The sequence below is a fragment of the Galeopterus variegatus genome, unplaced genomic scaffold, assembly GCF_000696425.1.
Source record: "Galeopterus variegatus unplaced genomic scaffold, G_variegatus-3.0.2 Scaffold3802, whole genome shotgun sequence".
NCBI lineage: Eukaryota > Metazoa > Chordata > Mammalia > Dermoptera > Cynocephalidae > Galeopterus > Galeopterus variegatus.
Genome location: NW_007729913.1, coordinates 85,710 through 105,771, shown reverse-complemented (window position 1 = coordinate 105,771; position 20,062 = coordinate 85,710). Strand labels below are relative to the sequence as shown.

Below are 20,062 nucleotides of genomic sequence, written 5' to 3'. Positions count from 1 at the left end.
ATATATATATGAGAACATATTTGTGTGTAAACATATAGAGGGAAACCAAAAAGATGAATACCAAACTATCGCCATGATTGTGAGAGTGAATGGGTAAATGTTCATATTTACTTTATGTAGTTCTGTATGGTGTGAAACATTTAAAGAAAACAAAACTGTTCACAGCTTTTCTAATTAAAAAACTATAAATATATATAAATATACATACATATGTGTATATATTTAATTGTTTATATTTGTATGAAGGGAAGCACTTTTTCTAAGACGTAAGTATTACCTGAAAGCCTTAGTAGCAGAGCACCAACATTAATTAGCCAAAGAAGAATGACATAGTTTTACAGTTTTAGTCAGACAGACTAGCATTTTAATTTGGGTACTAGAATTTTCTAAATATCATTAGCTTTGGCAGCCATTTAGTTTTTTGGTTTTTCCATTTGTAAAATGGCAAGAAGGGGGAAAAAAAAAACCTACCTTGCTGCACTGTTTTAAGGGCTATAATTAGCATATGTAAAGAGCTGGGCCTGTATCAGGTGCCAGTGGCTATTAAAAACGCTACCAAATGGTTACTCTGAAGACAAATTAGTGCTTAAGGCTCAGCAAGCTGAAGTATGTTGATAAAATGCAGTGGGGAATGAGACCAAGTTCTGGAAGGAAAAAAAAGACCTGTCTTATTTTCTGAGAGGCCCTCCTGTTCCAACCTTATCTTTGAAAAGCAGCTTGCTCAAGGCCGTGCCTGGTTTATGTGACTTCCCTTTCTTTTAAGCTGTATGCTCCCACGGGCCCAACTGCCAAGACACTAATCGGGCAGGATCTCTCTGGAACCCAGGTGCAATTTCTGTCCCTTTCCCTCTTCCTTCACCACCTCTTTCTTCTCTAGCTCCTTCCCTTTTGATCTTTATTTTAATTTTTTATAGTGGCTACCACAGTCATTTTATTATTGATGAATTTAGGGATACATGTTGGGGACATTATCCTTTCTGGGCAAGGCTGTGGAGAGAGAATATTTTTAATCTCTTCTCTACCTCAGCCAAGTAATCAAAGTTAACATTACCAGTAGTAGTACACGTCGACATTATGTATCCCAGATGTGATGTGATGAGAAGGGCATTTCACCTCTGTAGTATTTAACCCCAAACCCATAACCCCAGTCTGATTATAAGAAAATATCAAACAAAACGCANAGTATTTAACCCCAAACCCATAACCCCAGTCTGATTATAAGAAAATATCAAACAAAACGCAGCTGAGGGACATTCAACAAAATATCCGACTAGTACTCTTCAAAAGAGGCAAGGCTATGAAAGATGAGGAGAGACTGAGGAACTGTCATAGATATTAGGAGACTAAGAAATCGTGATGTCTAAATGCAATGCGGGATCCTGGATCGGACTCTGGAACAGAAAAAGGATACTAGTGAAAGTCTGGAGTTTAGTTAATAGTATTGCACCAACGTTAAACTCTTGGTTTTTATAATTATATTGTGGTTATGTTAGATGTTAACATCAGAGGAAACTGAATAAAGGGTAATTTAAAAAACTCTCTGCTATCTTTGCAACTCCCTGTAAATTTTAAATTATTCAAAATAAAAAAATGTAAAACTTTGGTCTGATTCCTAATGTTGATAGCTATAACCATTTCAATGACTTTATTATATAATAGAATGCCTTCAGTTTTACAATTCCACTTATACAGAGGTTTCAATTTTTTCCAAAAAAAATGCCCCATATATTTGCTACCTTATGAGCTCTTTAATGACTAAGGTGTCTCCCCTCTTTATGATATATAAAGTACTTTCATTATCTCTCTCATCTAATCTTTACAACAGCTGCTTCCCATGAACAAATCAAGAGTCCTCATTATCACATTAAGGATGAGAAAAATAGTAACAAAGGCAGTTTAAGAGATTTACTTTATGATATACGAGTTAGTTACAAAGTCTTAATGAGAACCTAGTTCAGTGCAATTCAATAATACTTTTTTAAAAACATGAGCAAAAAATCTGAATAGACATTTCTTCAAGGAAAAGATACAAATGAACAAAGGCACACAAAAAGATGCCTGACATCATTCGTCATCAGGGAAATGCAAATCAAAACCACAATGACATACCATTCCAAACCCACGAAGATGGCTGGAATAAAAAATCAGACAACAGCAAGTATTGACAAGGATGTGGAGAAATCAGAACCCTAATACACTGCTGATGGTAATATAAAGTGACAAAGTCACTTTGGAAAACAGTCTGGCAGTTCCTCAAATGATTAATCATCAAATTACCATATGATTCAGTAATTCTACTTCTAAATATATACCCACGAAAAAATGAAAACATGTCTACAACAAAAACTTATACATGAATGTTCATAGCAGCATTATTTATAATAGCCAAAAGTGGGAAACAATTTAAGTGTCTCTGAATGAAAGAACGGATAAACAAAATGATATATCCATACAATAGAATAGTACTTGGCCATGAAAAGGAATGAAGTTCTGACACATGCTGCAACATGGTGAACCTTGAAAACATNACTTTGATGCCCCACTATTGTTTTTCAAGTGTTAATGGACAAAACTTCAAAGACCTGGATCTTTCAGTTAGAAAAAAAAAATAATCGGAAAGTCACAGTTATTTGAGGTTTCTAAGAGAGATAACAGACAACCTTAAGCACTCAAATATCCAAATCATGGGTATTCCAGAAGGGGAGGAAAAAAGAAATGGCATTTGAAAACATATTCAACCAGTATGCTATATATGTAAAGATAATAGTTCCCAACAGAATATAGATGTAGTTTCCAAATTCTTTGATTTGAAAAATACATAGGACATTTTTTTTCAGTGTGAAAATTTTAAAGTTCATATCAATTTTCAATTTTTTTTTTTGGCCCTTAAGTCTCAGGTTTACATTTTTAATCAAATCTTAAACATTATATAAACTTTGATGCCCCACTATTGTTTTTCAAGTGTTAATGGACAAAACTTCAAAGACCTGGATCCTTCAGTTAGAAAAAAAAAATAATCGGAAAGTCACAGTTATTTGAGGTTTCTAAGAGAGATAACAGACAACCTTAAGTACTCAAATATCCAAATCATGGGTATTCCAGAAGGGGAGGAAAAAAGAAATGGCATTTGAAAACATATTCAACCAGATAAACCTCAATTTTCAATTTTAAGATTCTGAAATAAAGCCAAAGTTTAGCAACATCTGTTAACTAACCATATGCAGATATAAAAGTTGCTCTGTGATCTAGATCGATAAACCTCAATTTTCAATTTTAAGATTCTGAAATAAAGCCAAAGTTTAGCAACATCTGTTTACTAACCATATGCAGATATAAAAGTTGCTCTGTGATCTAGATCTATCCGACTTGGGAAAAAGAGTGCTTCAAGTAGGAAAGTTGACATCTGTCTTAATTTGATAGTACTTTCCAAATTGAAGTAAAATGAAATACAGTAAACAAAAAATAATGCTAAAATAAAAATTCCTCTCTTTGATGTTTCATAAGTTTCTTTGATTTTATTCATACCTTGAAATCAGTATGAGCATAAGTTATCTTATATAGAAAAACAAGATAGTATAGATGAAAGGGGTTAAATTTAGGAAATTGGACAGACCTGTGGTTGCCTGGCTCTGCCTTGCAACTTTGGACAAGTTGCTTAAACACTGAACCTCAAGTTTATCAACTGTCTAGAGTTCCCTTTTAACTTGGAGTAGTTATTGTTACTGTCTTTGCTAAGGATCACTTCAGAAGCCCTCTAGCACTTCTGATGAAAAGTTGATCATATGAGCAGGATGAAATCGACTTGTCTAAAAAGTACAGGCTCTCCTGGGAAGATTTTGACTGATATCCCTCAACTTTTCCCTGGGATTCAAAGTTAAGAAGATTCATTAGTATAAACTAATTTGTCCCCAAGAACTAACAGAAATGAGAAATGATAAGAAGACTACTGATACTGAAGAAAAAGAGAAGTAAGGCTGTTGGCCAAAGTGAAAACAGGCATTTTTAACCGGGGATTGCAGGAATATAATTTAGGTGGTCCATACATTTGAATAGGGAAAAAGGTGCATTTAACTGAAATTTAGCATTTCTTTCCATTGTAAATGTAGTAAATGAACAACAGTATCATTAGTAGTATTTATGACTTTGTCACCAATAGAAATGATACAAAATTTTCTTTCATATTTTACTTGCTTTAGATATCTCAAAATATTATTTACACTCATTACTCCTACTTTGAAATTACACTAGTTATTGAAAATGGCACTAGATCTTGTTATTTTATGCATTATAAAGAAGCATGTATATCAGAAATTTGGATTTTATCATATTTCAATCAGCATATTTGAATATAACTCATTCCCATTGTAATTCTATGTATTTTGTTTTGTGTGTTTAAAATATTTTTTGAGATAGGATTCAGAGGCTTCAACTAACTGCCAAAAATGTTCACAGCCCAGAAAATGTTAAGAGCCCCCCGGTTTAAGATAAGAACCTAAGCCTTGGACAGCTGCTTTGGGAATGCTAGTACTGATTCCTCTGGTCCTATAACCCTGCTTAGTGTTAGTTCTAGGAAATAACAATGACTGCAGACACTTGGGCTGAGGAGGAAGACCTAGGGGACAGCTTCAACTATATATTGAACTACAGACCTGAGCCTTTGTGGGAGGAAGAAAGACCTTTTCTTCACCAAATACCAGATGGCAGCAAGAAATGTTTCTGTCTTCTCACATGGGAAGACAAGTTGGATTGACCATTCCATTAGGCTAAATAAAGATCAAGGTTTCTACTTGTAATTAAAACATTACAGAAGTATCAAAAGGGAGTCACTGAACTTCCTACCAGTATGGCAGTCGGGTGCTTGAGTAACTAACTACATATGTAAACCGATGGAGCAAGTCATGTTTGTAAAATATTAAAATATATCAAATTGCAGTGGGTAAATAGGCACTTAACACAGTGTCCAGAACATAGAAAATGTTGAAAATATTTTAGCACTTTCATTTGCCAAAACCCACTCCAGCCCCCACCATTGCAGATGTACAAAGATGGAAAGAGAGATGATTTAAAAGCTGTAGCAGTCCTGTTTCAATCATTCTTTGCCAATAAAAACAAGCAAACTCAAATTAAAGTTTCTAACGATAACCATTAGCCACATTTCACATATATTCAGAAATTAAGACAAAGAAATTGTCACTTTCCTATAGCCACACAGCATGCTAAGGATCAGTCTAGGATGAGAACATGGCTTATTCATGACTCTTTCCTGTTTTACCTTGCTTGCTGAAGGTAGTGGAAGAGAGCAGGTCCTGCAGTTTCAGAGGCAGATAAGGCAACATGTAAATCATTTCCACTTTATAACACCTGCATCCCCCAGCCTTTTGTCTTTGTGATTAGGAACTGTCAGGAGGGAGATTTTTTTTTTAAAGGCTATTGGAATCTTCGTGGTTGTACTGCCATGTGTCTGTTCCTCCAGATTGTGATCCTTCCAAGCTTCATGTTTGAGTTTGATCCTGAGTTTTGTTCCAGGCACAGAGAGCCTGATAATAAGCCTTCACTGATTGAACAATAGGAGAGCAGACAGCAAAGTTAAAGTTACTGCTGGGATTTTACATACCCATAATTTAAAATGTAATTTGTTAGGTTGAAGCTCTTCTTATCTTCTTTCCTCACACCATTCAGACTGCCTTCTGAGTCTTTTCCCCCCTTCAAGTCTGCCCTTAATTCGTTTCACTCAAATTGCCCACTGAGCTCAGTATTGACTCTAGACAACAAATGATGTGCAAAAGAAACACAGCCCCTGTCCTGCTGCATCTAACTGGTCAGTAAAAGAGCCATTTTTTAAAAATTACATGTAAATACAAACACCACATAAATCTAGCACATTCAGCCAACTATGCTAAGTGCTAAGAAAAAATCATGATTCAATGAGAGATAATAGAACCTGCTTTAAAATGGGAGGTCAAGGAAGGCTGTACTGAGCAAGGGACACTTCATTGGAGAACTGAAAGATGATGCGTGTGGGGTGGGAGGAGAGAACATGTGAGAAGAGTGTTCTAACTAGAGAGAATAGCTTGTATGAAGAGCTTTTCCCAGATTGTACACATTGGAGAACTGAAAGATGATGCGTGTGGGGTGGGAGGAGAGAACATGTGAGAAGAGTGTTCCAACTAGAGAGAATAGCTTGTATGAAGAGCTTTTCCCAGATTGTACATGATGCATGTAAGTTTCAGTACAAAGGTCTGTGTTTAGAAGAAGGGCCACAAGTCTGAACTCCTCAAAGTGAACAGACTAAAGTCAGTGCCTACAACAGTCCCATCACCTACATGGATGGAGTCTTCTACTCTCAGTGGGTTTAGTGATTGCTGAGCTGCTGGAAGTGTCACAGAGAAAGAGAGATGCAATAGGTCTTGGGTTATTTAATAAAATTTATCACTTAATTAAATAGTTTAAAGCCACATTGACTTATGATATTGTTTAGATGTTCTTGCAATGTATAATTTGTTACTTGGTTTCACAAGCTGCATATAGTTTATTAATATAAATACTTGGCATTTATGATCTGTTGGAGTTCTCATAAACACTCTTCAGGTCACTGAAAAACCAGAAATCAAAGTGTGAGATGTACACGTGCATTCCCATAATGAAGCATGTGAACCCACTCCTGTTGGACCATGCTGTAAGGAACAATGGAAATAGCTATTTTTAAAGTCTTTGACTTGTACATTTATAAAATTTCAGAGATCATTTATTCTTAACATCTTATGTTTAATTGTGGAAAAACACACCAGAAAGACAAAAACAAACAAACAAAAAATATAACCTAGCTGCTTCTTTTTATGAGCATTTGTTATGATGTAAGACTTCAGCTTAGCAGTCATTTACAGTCTCCTCCATATTCTGCATGAATCCTTTGGAAATGGGGCTTAGAGAAAGGAATTTTATTTAACTGCTAGCTCTAAGTTCTCAAAAACAGGTCTATTCTGCTATGAGAACAATTCCAGAATGGAGCCAAGGCCTCCTCCATCCATGTAGCAGTTGAATTTCTCAGCATCTTATTTACACTTGGATAAATAGTGGATTAGCTATGTCCCAGTTTAAGTTCACTTTCCCTTTCTTAAGACTAAAACATTTATTCCAATGCAATTGTGTACTTACGTATTTACGTTTGTGTAAATCAGACTAAAGAGTCAAGAAAAACATTATCCTAAATAAGCAAAATCATTTCTTTTAGTGCTGTATATTTCCTATTGCCCCGGGACGATATTCAACATCTAGCATCCTTGATACTGAATGCAAGGCCGTTTACAACCCAGCCCAGCTACTTCGCAAGCTTTGTCTCTGGCCTTCCCTTCTTCCCTCCTTATCTTTCCTATATTCCTGCTTTACTTAACTAATTGCTATCACTCAAACATGTCATGTTCTCTCAAGCCTTGTGCTGGTCCCTCTATCTGTTTTACTGGCAAAACCTTATTTATTTTTTAACTCCCATATCAATCCCTTTTTACATGCTTCTGTTCATGGCCGATAGAAAAATGTACAAAGGAATCTCAAAAATTTCATGAAAAGATTCATATTTTCTTTTAATTCTATTTTTCATGAACTTTTTGAAGTACCCTCATATTGCTGCCTTAATTATGTCCTCTCATACTTTATAACCACTATTATATTACTTATTTGTTTTTATGAAATAATTTGCTTATATTTCTGTCTTTTCAATTAGATTCTTAACTTCCTCAAGGAAGTGAATATACCCACTCTATATTTTGTTTAGACTTGTGTCTCCTACAGAGCCTAGCACAATGTCAGGCATACAATAAGCCCTCAAGAAGGATTCTAAACACTTATGCAATAGATAATTTCCATTATCTGGCTTCTCCCAATCTACATTGTATATTCTTTAAACCAGCATTCAGAATAGCAATTAGATTACAGAGAATAATTTTCCCCAACTCATGAGACATTTTAACCAATCTTACCTATTTTTTTTCTTGTGATGTCATTGGGGTGCCTTGAACATGCAGCCTAATTCTGCCTGCAGAGCAGTCCTCTGTTCTTATCAACCTCTCACAGCCTGTGGAGCCCTCAGTGTGCCTCCGTCCTTTGCCACAAACATGAGGTTCAAATTCCCTCTCATGGCCATTGGTCTGGAGGTTGCCATCATTGTTTTATTTGGATTATTTGTTCAGTATGAAACCGATCAGAATATTCGCCAAAAGCTCAACACCACCAAGCCAACAGACATGGAGAGATTCACTGAGTTATATCCTCGTGAGTAGGCAATTTACTTCTTATTATACATTTTTGTGTTCTTTAGGTACTCAGAATGTAAAATCTTTAAATACAGTAGGCATGGGCTCCTTGTGGAATCATGTAATATTTATGAGTGGTAAGCATATTATATGTTTCTGCTTGTGGCATCTGGTCTTCTCTCTGTGATGAAGATGTTTGGATAGAATCTGTGTCTATTAAAATATCAAAACAAGAAGATGAAAATTAAAATAACTGATTGGTTTTTGTACTTACTACTTGCTGCCAAATGACTGTCTCTTTTCCTTGAACTGATCACTAGTTCCACAAAAAATAAAACCCCCTCAGTTTCCCCTCCTCCCAAAAAGAGCCAAAGGTGACTTTGGAGGAGAGAGTAGAAACAAACGGAGTGAAAAGAAGGGGAGCCTGGACTTCACGTAGGGGCCCTAAGGTATAAGAAGGAGAATTTAGGAAGTTAATGAAGTTTAAATCTAAAAAAAAGTACTCAGGATTTTATAATGTTCTGAAGGGAAGGCAGTTTGTTTCTTTGAGATAAAAAGAAAATTGTGGTCACCTAACATTTTTAAAGCAGAATCCTTCCCTAGGAATGGTGACTGATGGAAATGAGGACTTTAGTTTCAAGTTTGGAAGGGCAGGCTATGAAATAGTTAATATAACGACAATAACTACCGTTTACAGAGTGTTTATTATGAGCCAGATATATTCATTATTAGCTCACTAACCAGCAAGGGAGATAGTAGTATATCACTGTTATATAGATTGTTTATTTTTTTAAACAAGGCTCAAATAATTAAAAAAATTCAAAAATCATTTAAGATAGAAGCAGTGCCTGTTATAGTTTATAGCCTATGTTTAAGTTTTTTGAAACAATTTGACACTTGTTTTTTTTCTCATTCCTACATTTGTTTGACAGAGTTCATGTACTGGGGGGTATTCTAGTGTAGATATTATGACCTAGAACTGCTAAGTGACTTAGCAAAAACACAAAATTGAGAGTTAAGGGCAGAATTAGGATCATAAGTTGGAGACTCAGACTCAAAGTCTAGTTGCCTTTACACTGCATTGATATCCAGGAGGGTTCTTGATTAAATATGTTTTATAATTAGCAAGTTAGAGGACAATAAAACAGACAGAATTCTGTTCAACTTTGCATGCTTTTTTACATTTTATTCATTAATCCATTTATTCATATAATAAAAATTTTTATTAAGTAAGAAGCATATGCTACAGCAAATTTAGTTAAAAATAAAACAAATGCAATCCCTTTATTCTAAGATTCCACTGTCTGGTACATATGTAAACAAACACCCAATATAGCATCAAATATAGTATCAAAGCTCCGAGGTAGAACTTCAATTCAGAATTTTAGATAAAAACCAAGTTGGAGGAAAGTTACTACACACGGTCATTTTTCAATAGCCTAGCAATAGGTGAATTCCTAAAGATCCAGTGTACAGCATGCTGATGACAGTAATACCATATTATAAACTTGTAATTTGCTAAGAAGATAGATCTTAAATTAAATCTTCTCATCACACAAACACACACACACGATGGTAACTGCGTAGAAGTAATGGATTCGATAATTAGCTTGATTTAGGTAATCATTTAACAATGTGTATGTACATAGAAATGTCAAGTTGTACACCTTAAGTATGTACATGTTTTATATGTCAATATCTCAATAAAGCTGTTTTAAAATTTAGTCTAGCAATCACATCACTCATAGGCTACTTGGAAGAAACATGGAAATTAATTCATTTAATGATTCATTAAGAAAATATTTATTAAGCTCCAGATTCTTGTCAGGCAGTCTTTAAACGTTTTAAAATTTAGTCTAGCAATCACATCACTCATAGGCTACTTGGAAGAAACATGGAAATTCATTCATTTAATGATTCATTAAGAAAATATTTATTAAGCTCCAGATTCTTGTCAGGCAGTCTTTAAAGCTTTAGACAAAATGGCAAAGTTTATGAAGAATGAAGTTAACATTCCAGGAGGGAAGACAGGCTACAAACAAAGACATATGTGTGAGTGTGTGCGTGTGTGTGTGTGTACATTTAGATTGTAATAAAATGCCACAGCTATAAATAAAGCAAGATTAGGGAAATAAATGCATCTGGACAAGGGGTAATGTCTTTTCAACCTTCCTCCACCAAGACTACCTAAAAGGACTAAGTCCTAACAGTCCAAGGCATCCATTGCATGCAATTAATTAACTTTTCTCCTACACATCTAGAATGGTACTAAAACAAGGAAAGATATATGTGTGTGTGTGTGTGTACATAGTACATGTATGTGTATATATATTCATATTTAGGTGTACATACACACAAATTCAAATAATAAGATGCCACAAAGTAAAATTTTACATGGAAGGTAGTGTTTATTCATTCAAAATGCTCTCCCTAGCCTAGTCTTTACACAATTAAAAGTTCTCTCTTCTGTAAGGTTGTCTCTCAAGACCCAAAATTCTGGCTAGTTCTAATCTTCGAGTTCAACTATATTATGCCTGGTTAATATGTTTTGTAGAATAGCCTGAGAAACTAAACAACATGACTGTGGTTATACGTACATATTTTTCCTACATTCCAAACAATTGACTTACACAAAGTTTATGTAAGCGTGTAAGTCACTGGAGAGCAGATTGTTAATTCATTATTGGGAAATAATGTTCAAGTCAAATCAAGAGACATTTTGGATGCCATGCACTGTGCCAGGTGTAGGGATTTAAGAATAGAGAAAGCTTGGTTCCTGCCTAGGAAGTTCACAGTGCATTACAAAAGTTCTCAATTGCAGTGTAGTAAAAGTTTTGAGTTTTCCACAAAAAAGTAAATTGAGATATCAATTTATATTTTAAGTAAATTAAAGCAGATACAAGTTTATTCTAATCCTCTGACTTGTATTCTGCTTTGTTTTTTTTTGAACAGTTGAGAAAGGAAAAATGTTACACAACCACTGGATTTGCACACATCCCTAGGCACAACCGTGGAAGTGTTTTGCAACTCTGAATACCATGTTTCATGTCATAAATGACCCCTGAGATACTCATTTCAGAAACGAGCTATACCCAATGATTTTGGGCTTCCATGGCATTTAACAGTGTTGGTCACTCTGTTAAGGCAAATAATTTGACAAGGACTGAAATTTGACAGGGACTGTAGCTAATCCATATTAATATGATGACAGACTAGAGAAAACTAGTTTAAAGAGAAGGCCCTTTGAGAACTGCTGACATTTTGTTAGAGATTCTACAAATCCTAGGTCTTTAACATGTTAGAGATGTTAAAACTATGTTAATGATCTTTCATTAATGTATTCTGTTACATTAAAATCTTGCACTTTGAGTGGATCATTTACCAATGTGTGATTTTTGTAATATTGTACATTGATCATTCAAAAATACTGATTCGGTGAGTTATACAGTTCTCCAAAATGTTGACACATTTTATTATAAAATACCTAAAAAGGATATTTGTTAATAACACCAACAATCTAACCAGAAAAGCCTTGAGAAGTATCAGGAAGTTGATAAACTTGTGGTGGCAGACAAATTTTCTAAAATTCTAATATTTTAGAATCTCAGAATGTATCATGGCAACAAATACTGTCAGTTCTTTTAATTGAGATGACAGTCTCATTTCATCCTTTTTTTAGCAAATGTCTCACAAATACTCATAAAAAATAATTTATATGTCAGTCTTTCTCTCCAGTAACAATGGAATTTCATAAAAAGTTGTCTGCAACTAAAACAACCACAAAAGTGCTTTTTTTCTGATACCATCACATTTCAGTTGTGCTTTAACATGTATGTGCAGTTCACCGTGCTGACTCATGCAGAATATTACAAAGACATGTGCGAGAGGGTCAGTAGTTAATAAAATTAATACTTTTTATTGTTTCGTCAAGTAATTATTATGTAAAACTGGCTTATTTTTCTACAAGTGTGTGGTGGTAAAAAGCACCATGACTACAGTTTGATGTTTCTGCTTTCACAAGCTAAAGCACCAGCAGTTTTATTTATTTTTTTATTTTCACCATCTGGAAATATCAACAGTGAGAAAAGGCAAATAACATCTTAGAATTATCATGAAAATAGTTTTAATCACTCAGATTCCTTGAAAGTGTCTCCGAGACACCTAGCTATCTGTGGATCACACTTTGGGAACACTGAAGGCATAGGTAAACTGGCCAAGGATCTACACAACACTTGGAATTATCTTATGACTTTCTATACTAGCAATGAATTAAGTACAATAGTTCATTTAAAATATCTACATTTAAGAATTTGTCCACATATTTATTCAGATATCATTCAGTTCATTTTTCACCAAAAGATTCAACAAATCTTGATATATGTTACAGGTAAAGGGTAACTGACTTGTGCAGTGTAAACAATTCCTAGGAAATGGCTTGCTTCCATTCTGTTACCTGGGACTATTGTGATGCCTGCATTAACTAACAATAATATACCAGTTTTTAGCAGAACCCGTGTGCTGCCTTTGAAATGAATAGTTCTGTACACTTAAAAGGCCTGGAAGCAATGGGTACAATTAAAACTGAAATCTTGGTTACTAAATACCATTCCCCACTCAGAGGTTTCATTGAAGAAATCGCTTATTTCAGAATGGAGTAAAGGAAACACAAGGTAAGCCAGTGCTTAAAGACTAATGGGAACGTGTCAAAAGAACACAAGATCCTGCTTGAAGGGACACCAATTGATCAATTTAGGAATAAAAGAAGCATTAAAAATAATAATGATATAATGGTAATAGAAATTGAAATAAAGAAGAAAGGATTCAGTGTGCTCATAGAAATATTCCGTAAAAGGGAGGAAAGAAAGAAGGGAGAAGCTCTTCTTTATATAAGAATGCCAACTAATATAAAAGGAATAATAGGTATAGAAATTACGATTTTGAAATTACCAGTGCAATAGTTTGTTACAGTAAGGTTCGTCAAAGGATGCTAAAACCATTGCGTGAAAAGTTATTGAAGATCATGGCATTCATGGTCTGAAAGAATCACTGCATGAATTACTTGTTACTTACCTGGTGTTTTCACCTCAGTAATGGAGAGATCTGGCAGAACGGCCTTAACCAAGTGATCAAACTTACTATTACCAGTAATGGAAAAAACAAATCATGTGCCTCCTGGTGTGATCCAATGGAAAGCAGACGATGCCACCTGGAGAAAATAGTTAATCTGTTTTTAATCAGCATGAAACAATCAAACTAATCCAAACTGCAGGGCATTCCATGTAAAAAAATGAAACACCACCATCAACACCACCACCAATAAAAAGCATGTGAGAGAACTGTTCTAAATTGAAGGACACTAAAGACATATGACAAACAAAGAAAACGTATGAAGCTTGTGTGGATTATAAATTTTTAAAAATCTATAAAAGACATTTCGGGGACAGTTGGAGTAATTTGAATATAATTCTAAAATAAATTATGTTATTGTATCAAAGTTGCATTTTATGGATGTGATGATGATATTGTGGTTGTTTAGAATGTCCTTTTACTTAGGATATTCATGCTAAAGTGGTTTGGGGCAAAAATATCACCTTATTTTCAAATGGCTTAGGAGAATATATACATACATACATATACACACACACACAGACATAAAGAGAAAAGGAAAGGGAAAGGCAAATATGAAAATATTAATAACTAATAAATCTAGGTGAAGATTACATAAGTGTTCATTGTATTATCTTTTCTAAACATTTAAAATATGTGAAAATAACATTTTCACAGGGGAGGGAAGAGATCACCAAAAGAATATTACTCTCTTATAAAAGATGAGTTCAGAATAAAACGCCAGTAGTTCAAAAGACAAGGAACTCACCAAAATCAAAAAGCTATATCCATAGCAAGCTTACCTTGCAATCCCTGAGCCATCCCTGTTTCATTAAAACACGAAACAAAAGAAGAAAACTAACCAATTTCTAGTTGGAGTGAGGTTTGCAATTTTCACTAGGTGGTCTACAAATAGTGTTTCTGAATAAGAGCCATATAGTCCCAATTAGCCAAATTCTCAGTGGCCCTCACCTGTGATCCATTTACTGTATATGAATAACTGAGGCTCTTCCTTAAAAGCTACAGGTACCAGAATTCTGCTGGGGTCTGCAAAGAACAAGCTTTCAGATTCTCACTTTCAGACTTGCATTCATTTTCTCCTGAAAGAGCGTCTAACCAGCAGTGCTCCATCAATAGTCTATTTGAATAAATGGTGAATGAGCACACAGAGCAACAAAGCAAACATGTAAACAAATGAAATAAAATAAGAGGGATCTGTATAGCGTGACAGCTGTGTCCAGTAACACTGTGCAGAGGATCTGATTCTTGAAAAGTGTCTAGAAGTCTACCAGGTAAAGAAGTATTGGGTGTGGGATGGAGAGACATTCTAAGCAACAGGCATATATAGGAAACAGAAGAAAAGAAGAGTTTAGTTTCATTTGGGTTGTTTTTGGTGGTAGAGGGTGAGTTAGAATAATCAATTGCATTTTAAACATGTTGAGTTATCAGGGCTTGCAGGACATCCTATTGCAAGATAATGTGAAAGTAAAATAGAACAAAAATAACAAATAAGCCTTATTATGAGGAGTCTTCCTCATCTTTCCTGTGAAAAGTAAGATTCACATTAGCTTTTCATTCTGTTTATTTTATTTTATTTTATTTTGGCAGCTGGCTGGTATGGAGCATAGAACAAAAATAACAAATAAGCCTTATTATGAGGAGTCTTCCTCATCTTTCCTGTGAAAAATAAGATTCACATTAGCTTTTCATTCTGTTTATTTTATTTTATTTTATTTTGGCAGCTGGCTGGTATGGAGATCTAAACCCTTGACCTTGGTGTTATAACACCACGCTCTAAACAACTGAGCTAACCAGCCAGCCTTAATTCTTTTCCACGTACTTTTTAAAGTACCCTCAAATACTAGTGAAAGGGACAACGATGGTGATGATGATGATAACGATGATAATAATTTTATCCTGGCAGGTTATGGTTTCCAACCTAAAATCCAAATCTATTTTTAGTAACAAAGTAATACAAATTTTAAATTATGATAAAAGCCAATGATTGTAATGATGCTTAATTTGTCCCAGGCATTGTGCTAATTCACTCTGCACTCATTTTCTAATCCTCAAAACAACCCTTGCCATCCCTGAGCTATTAAAAAATAAAAAGATGTATGAATCTTGGTGTACATGTTAAGAAGAAACAGCTATGAAGAAGTTGGGGTTTAGCGAGATTAAGTAATTTGGCCAAGATCAAATTTTTAGTAAATGGCAGAGCCTAGTCAGATTGAAACCCTGGTTGTCTACCTTCAAAACCTGTGCTTTAACCAGTACATTATATAGGCAATGTTGTTTATCAGGTAGGAATTTGGGCTACTTTTGTCTACATGGACCTATTGTCTCCAACAGATTTGTCAAAATAATTTTTGGTCACCACTAACAAACAGTCAACTTTTAAAGGGCAGAAATATATTCTTTGTGGGATAATGTGTTTACTCAGTGAAAACAAGGTAAATGATCTTATTTCCTTGTATTTTAACAAATTATAGAGTTCAAAGAAATTGCTGAAAGTTCCCAAGGTAAGCCACTGTGAGCTTAAAGAATCATATATGAAGGGTCTTCAAAATATTCATGGAAAGATTTGCATTATCTTTTGATTCTATTCTTCCACGAACTGTTCGATGTGCCCTCACATACAGATGAAACATTTTTTAACAAAGCTGATAAAATGGGGATTTTCATGCATGTCCTCAACAAATAGGCAAAGAAACAGTTTATTCGTTCGAAAATGGCTATATATTGTGGCCTCTCTTAAGATTGAGATAGCCTTCTTAATCCATACCAATACTAAAACATAAAAGCTTATTGAGTGTTATGTATACACAAAAGTTGTATNATTCTATTCTTCCACGAACTGTTCGATGTGCCCTCACATACAGATGAAACATTTTTTAACAAAGCTGATAAAATGGGGATTTTCATGCATGTCCTCAACAAATAGGCAAAGAAACAGTTTATTCGTTCGAAAATGGCTATATATTGTGGCCTCTCTTAAGATTGAGATAGCCTTCTTAATCCATACCAATACTAAAACATAAAAGCTTATTGAGTGTTATGTATACACAAAAGTTGTATGTGTTTATTCCATATTTTTTTAACATGTATTCTGTCCCAGATTCTGGAGACATGAAGAGGTAAATAAAACAAGTCCATCCCCTCATAGAGCTTTATAAAGTAGATTTATTACCATTTTACAGTTGAGAAAACCGAGGTTCAGGAGATTCATTGGTTATCTAAGGGCAGACAGCTAGTAAATGATTCAAATGAAATATGAATTGCTAGCTGTCATACAGCTAACGCAGTGTTCTTGGTCAGTGTGATGGTTCCCTAAAATTTGAAGGACACAAACTTACCCTAGCCAGGGAGGCGGAGATTCTAAGAACACAGTAGGATTCTAATACCATGAGATTTTTTCACTTTTATTTGTTTCAGTATCCCCATTTATTTTCTGTTAGTAATTTGCAGAAAACTGCTTAAAATAAAACTTCCCTGTTACTGTGGTCTGAGGGGACAGTGAGGAATGGGAGAAGAAGCAAGGAAAAACCCGTCGCCTGGTTCTGCCCCCCTACTATCTTGGCTCAGAACAGAGTGTGAAATCTACTGTGCTACTGGATAGAAATTCTTAAGTATATCAAGCTGGAATTTTCTCCTTTGGTCTAAAATATGTAAAGAAAAGGAAAGTTTCACAGCACTCTGAACCCTTAAAAGCATAGTTTAACTTCGATGGGGGTTTCTCAATGGTGGTACTATTAACATTTTGAATCAGATTATTCCACATTGTGGGGGGCTGTCCTGTGCATTGTAAGATGTTTAGCAGCATTCCTAGTAGGCTGTACCCTGAGGACATCAGTAGCATTCCCCACCCCTCAAGTTGTGACAACCAAAAATGTCTCTAGACATTGCCAAATGTACTCTGGGGGCTAAAATCATCCCCTGTTGAGAATCACTGAGTTAGACAAGTCTCAACAATCCTTAAAACCTGTTGAAAGATTTCCCCAAAGTGCAAACCGCTAAAGAAATTTCTTTTTCCTCTACAAAGTGGATATTTCATTTCTTTAATAGCAGAGCCCTGCACTACAAAACTAAACTTGTAGCCCTCTCCTTGGTCCACATCCCCAAACCCTTAAAGCAGGAAGAAAGACAATACATAATCCTAATTGTTTATAAACCTTTTCATCCATAACTTTCATTCGGAATCATCTGTCAAGAGCCTTTACGACTTTGTAAGCTCTTTAGTAACTAATAATGGGTGAGTTTCTTAAGCCCTCTTGTGGTAAAAAACAGTAACAAGAATTGGATCAGAGGGGGAAAAAATCATTGGAGCACAGTTAATACATGAAATTCCTCTGCTTATGTAAAATGTCTGGTTTTCTGTCAAAGAGGGAGAGGCACAGAACCTGCAGAATAATTACTCCCAGTGGGAGAGACATTACAATATTTGATAAAACAATTTTTTAATCAGATTTCAAGGGGGAATGTATTAGTCCGTTTATGTTGCATATAACAAAATACTTGAAATTGGGTGATTTATAAGAAAAATGGCATTTATTGCTTACAGTTTCTGAGGCTGGGAAGTCCAAAATCCATCTGGTGGTGGTGACAGTGACTCAAGGGTCTCACATTGCAAGATGGTAGAAGCAGAAAAACCAGGGAGGGAGAAAGACAGACTCTCTTCTTCCTTTAAAGCCCTCAGAACCACGTCCCTGACCACCATTTTTAATCCATTCACTACTACATGTTCCTACAATCCAATCACCTCTTCAAGGCCCCACCTTTCAGTTACCATAATAGGATTTCCTACCCTCTTAACAGTCACAGTGGGGACTAAGTTTCTAATACATAAAACTTGGGGGACACCATTTAAGTTCTAGTGAGTTTGGGGGGACATAATTCAATCCACTACAGGAAACAAGAGTTTTCTAAGAAAAAAGAAGAGACTATTCAGGAAAATAACTTTATGTAATGAAAAATAAAACAGAGAAATAAGTAAAACTAATTGTTTTTTTATTCTAGCCTTGTTACTATAAACAACTCACCTAATTTATCTGGGCCTTAGGGTCTTAATCTGAAAACAAAATTAATAAAATACTTTGGACATCATCTAATCCAAACCTTCCTTAAAACAGGAGAAAACTGAGTTACAGAAAGGTTTAGTAAAATCATAGTAAGAGTCATGCATATTCTCTATGTTCCCCTCCAACTTAGTCTATGATCTGAGTAGAATATTTGTGTGTAAAAATTAAATGGTAGCAAAACAAATTGCAAAGGAAAATGAGTATATATGGTCACTTATATCTTAAAAATCAAGAGAGAAACAGGTTGAAGTTAGTTGATAGTCTCCCATCAGCAGGTCAGGTGAAATCCCAGTTCTGGGGTTCTCTGGCTAGCTATGGGATGAGGATGGGCAGCCAGAATGCTGGCCTAGGGGATTGTTGCCAATCTGCATTGACTCACCAGAATAGAGACCACACAGCTCATCAAAGTTGATCCAAATAGCAGAATTTAATTCTTTCTTATTGCAGAGCAGTATATCATTGTGTATATGCACCACATTTTCCTTATCCAGACATCCATTGATGGACATTTAGGCTGGTTCCATTACTTGGCTGTTGTAAACAGAGCTGTGATAAACGTGGGGGTATGGGTATCCCTTCAAAATGATGATTTCCATTTTTTCGAGTAAACACCAAGCAGTGGGATTGCTGGATCATATGGCAGTTTTGTCTGTAGTTGTTTGAGAAACCTCCATCCTGTTTTCCATAATGGCTGCACTGATATACAGTCCCACCAACAGTGTAGAAAAGTTCCCCTTTCTCTGCATACTCACCAGCATTTGTATTCTCTGTGTTTTTTACAACAGCCAGTCTAGCTGGGGTCAGATAATATCTCAATGTGGTTTTGATTTGCATTTCCCTGATGCTGAGTGATGTTGAGCATTTTTTCATGTGTCTGTTGGCCATTTGTCTGTCTTCCTTTGAGAAATGTCTATTCAGCTACTTTCCCCATTTTTTAATCAGATTATTTGGTTGTTTTTACTATTAAGTTTTTGAGTTCCTTGTATATTCTGGATATTAAGCCTTTGTCAGATGTATAGTTTGTAAATATTTTCTCCCATTCCATAGGTTATGTTTTCACTCTGTTTCCTTTGCTGTGCAGAGATGTTTAGTTTCATATAATCCCATTTGTTCATTTTTTCTTTTGTTGCCTATGCTTTTGAGGTCTTATTCATAAAATCTTTGCCCAGTCTTACATCCTGAAGTGTTTCCCCTATGTTTTCTTCTAGAAGTTTCATAGTTTCAGGCTTTATATCTAAGTTTGTAATCCATTTTGAGTTGATTTTGATATATGGTGAGAAGTACGGGTCTAGTTTCATTCTTTTTTTTTTTNACCCAGTTTCATTCTTCTACACATGGATATCCAGTTTTCCCAGCACCATTTATTAAAGAGGCTGTCCTTGCCTTAATGTTGTATGTGTTCTTGGTGCCTTTGCTGAAGATCAGTTGGCTATAAGTACATGGATTGATTTCTGGGTACTCTATTCTGTTCCATGGGTCTGTGTGTCTGTTTTTATGCCAGTACCATGCTCTTTTGGTTATGATAGCTTGTAGTACAATTCAAAGTCAGGTAGTTTAATGCCTCCAGCTTTATTTATTTATTTATTTATTTATTTATTTTTCCTTAGGATTGTTTTGGCTATTCAGGTT

General features: G+C 35.1%; 1 protein-coding gene across 1 annotated transcript in view; it reads left to right on the top strand.

The window, feature by feature from the left end:
* Positions 1-8,111: 8,111 nt before the first annotated feature.
* Positions 8,112-20,062, top strand: part of RHAG (Rh-associated glycoprotein) — a 28,351-nt gene continuing 16,400 nt past the window's right edge. The window contains exon 1 of the mRNA XM_008586022.1: positions 8,112-8,268. Within this exon, the coding sequence (XP_008584244.1) occupies positions 8,112-8,268 (157 nt within the window). The remainder of the gene's footprint in view (positions 8,269-20,062) is intronic.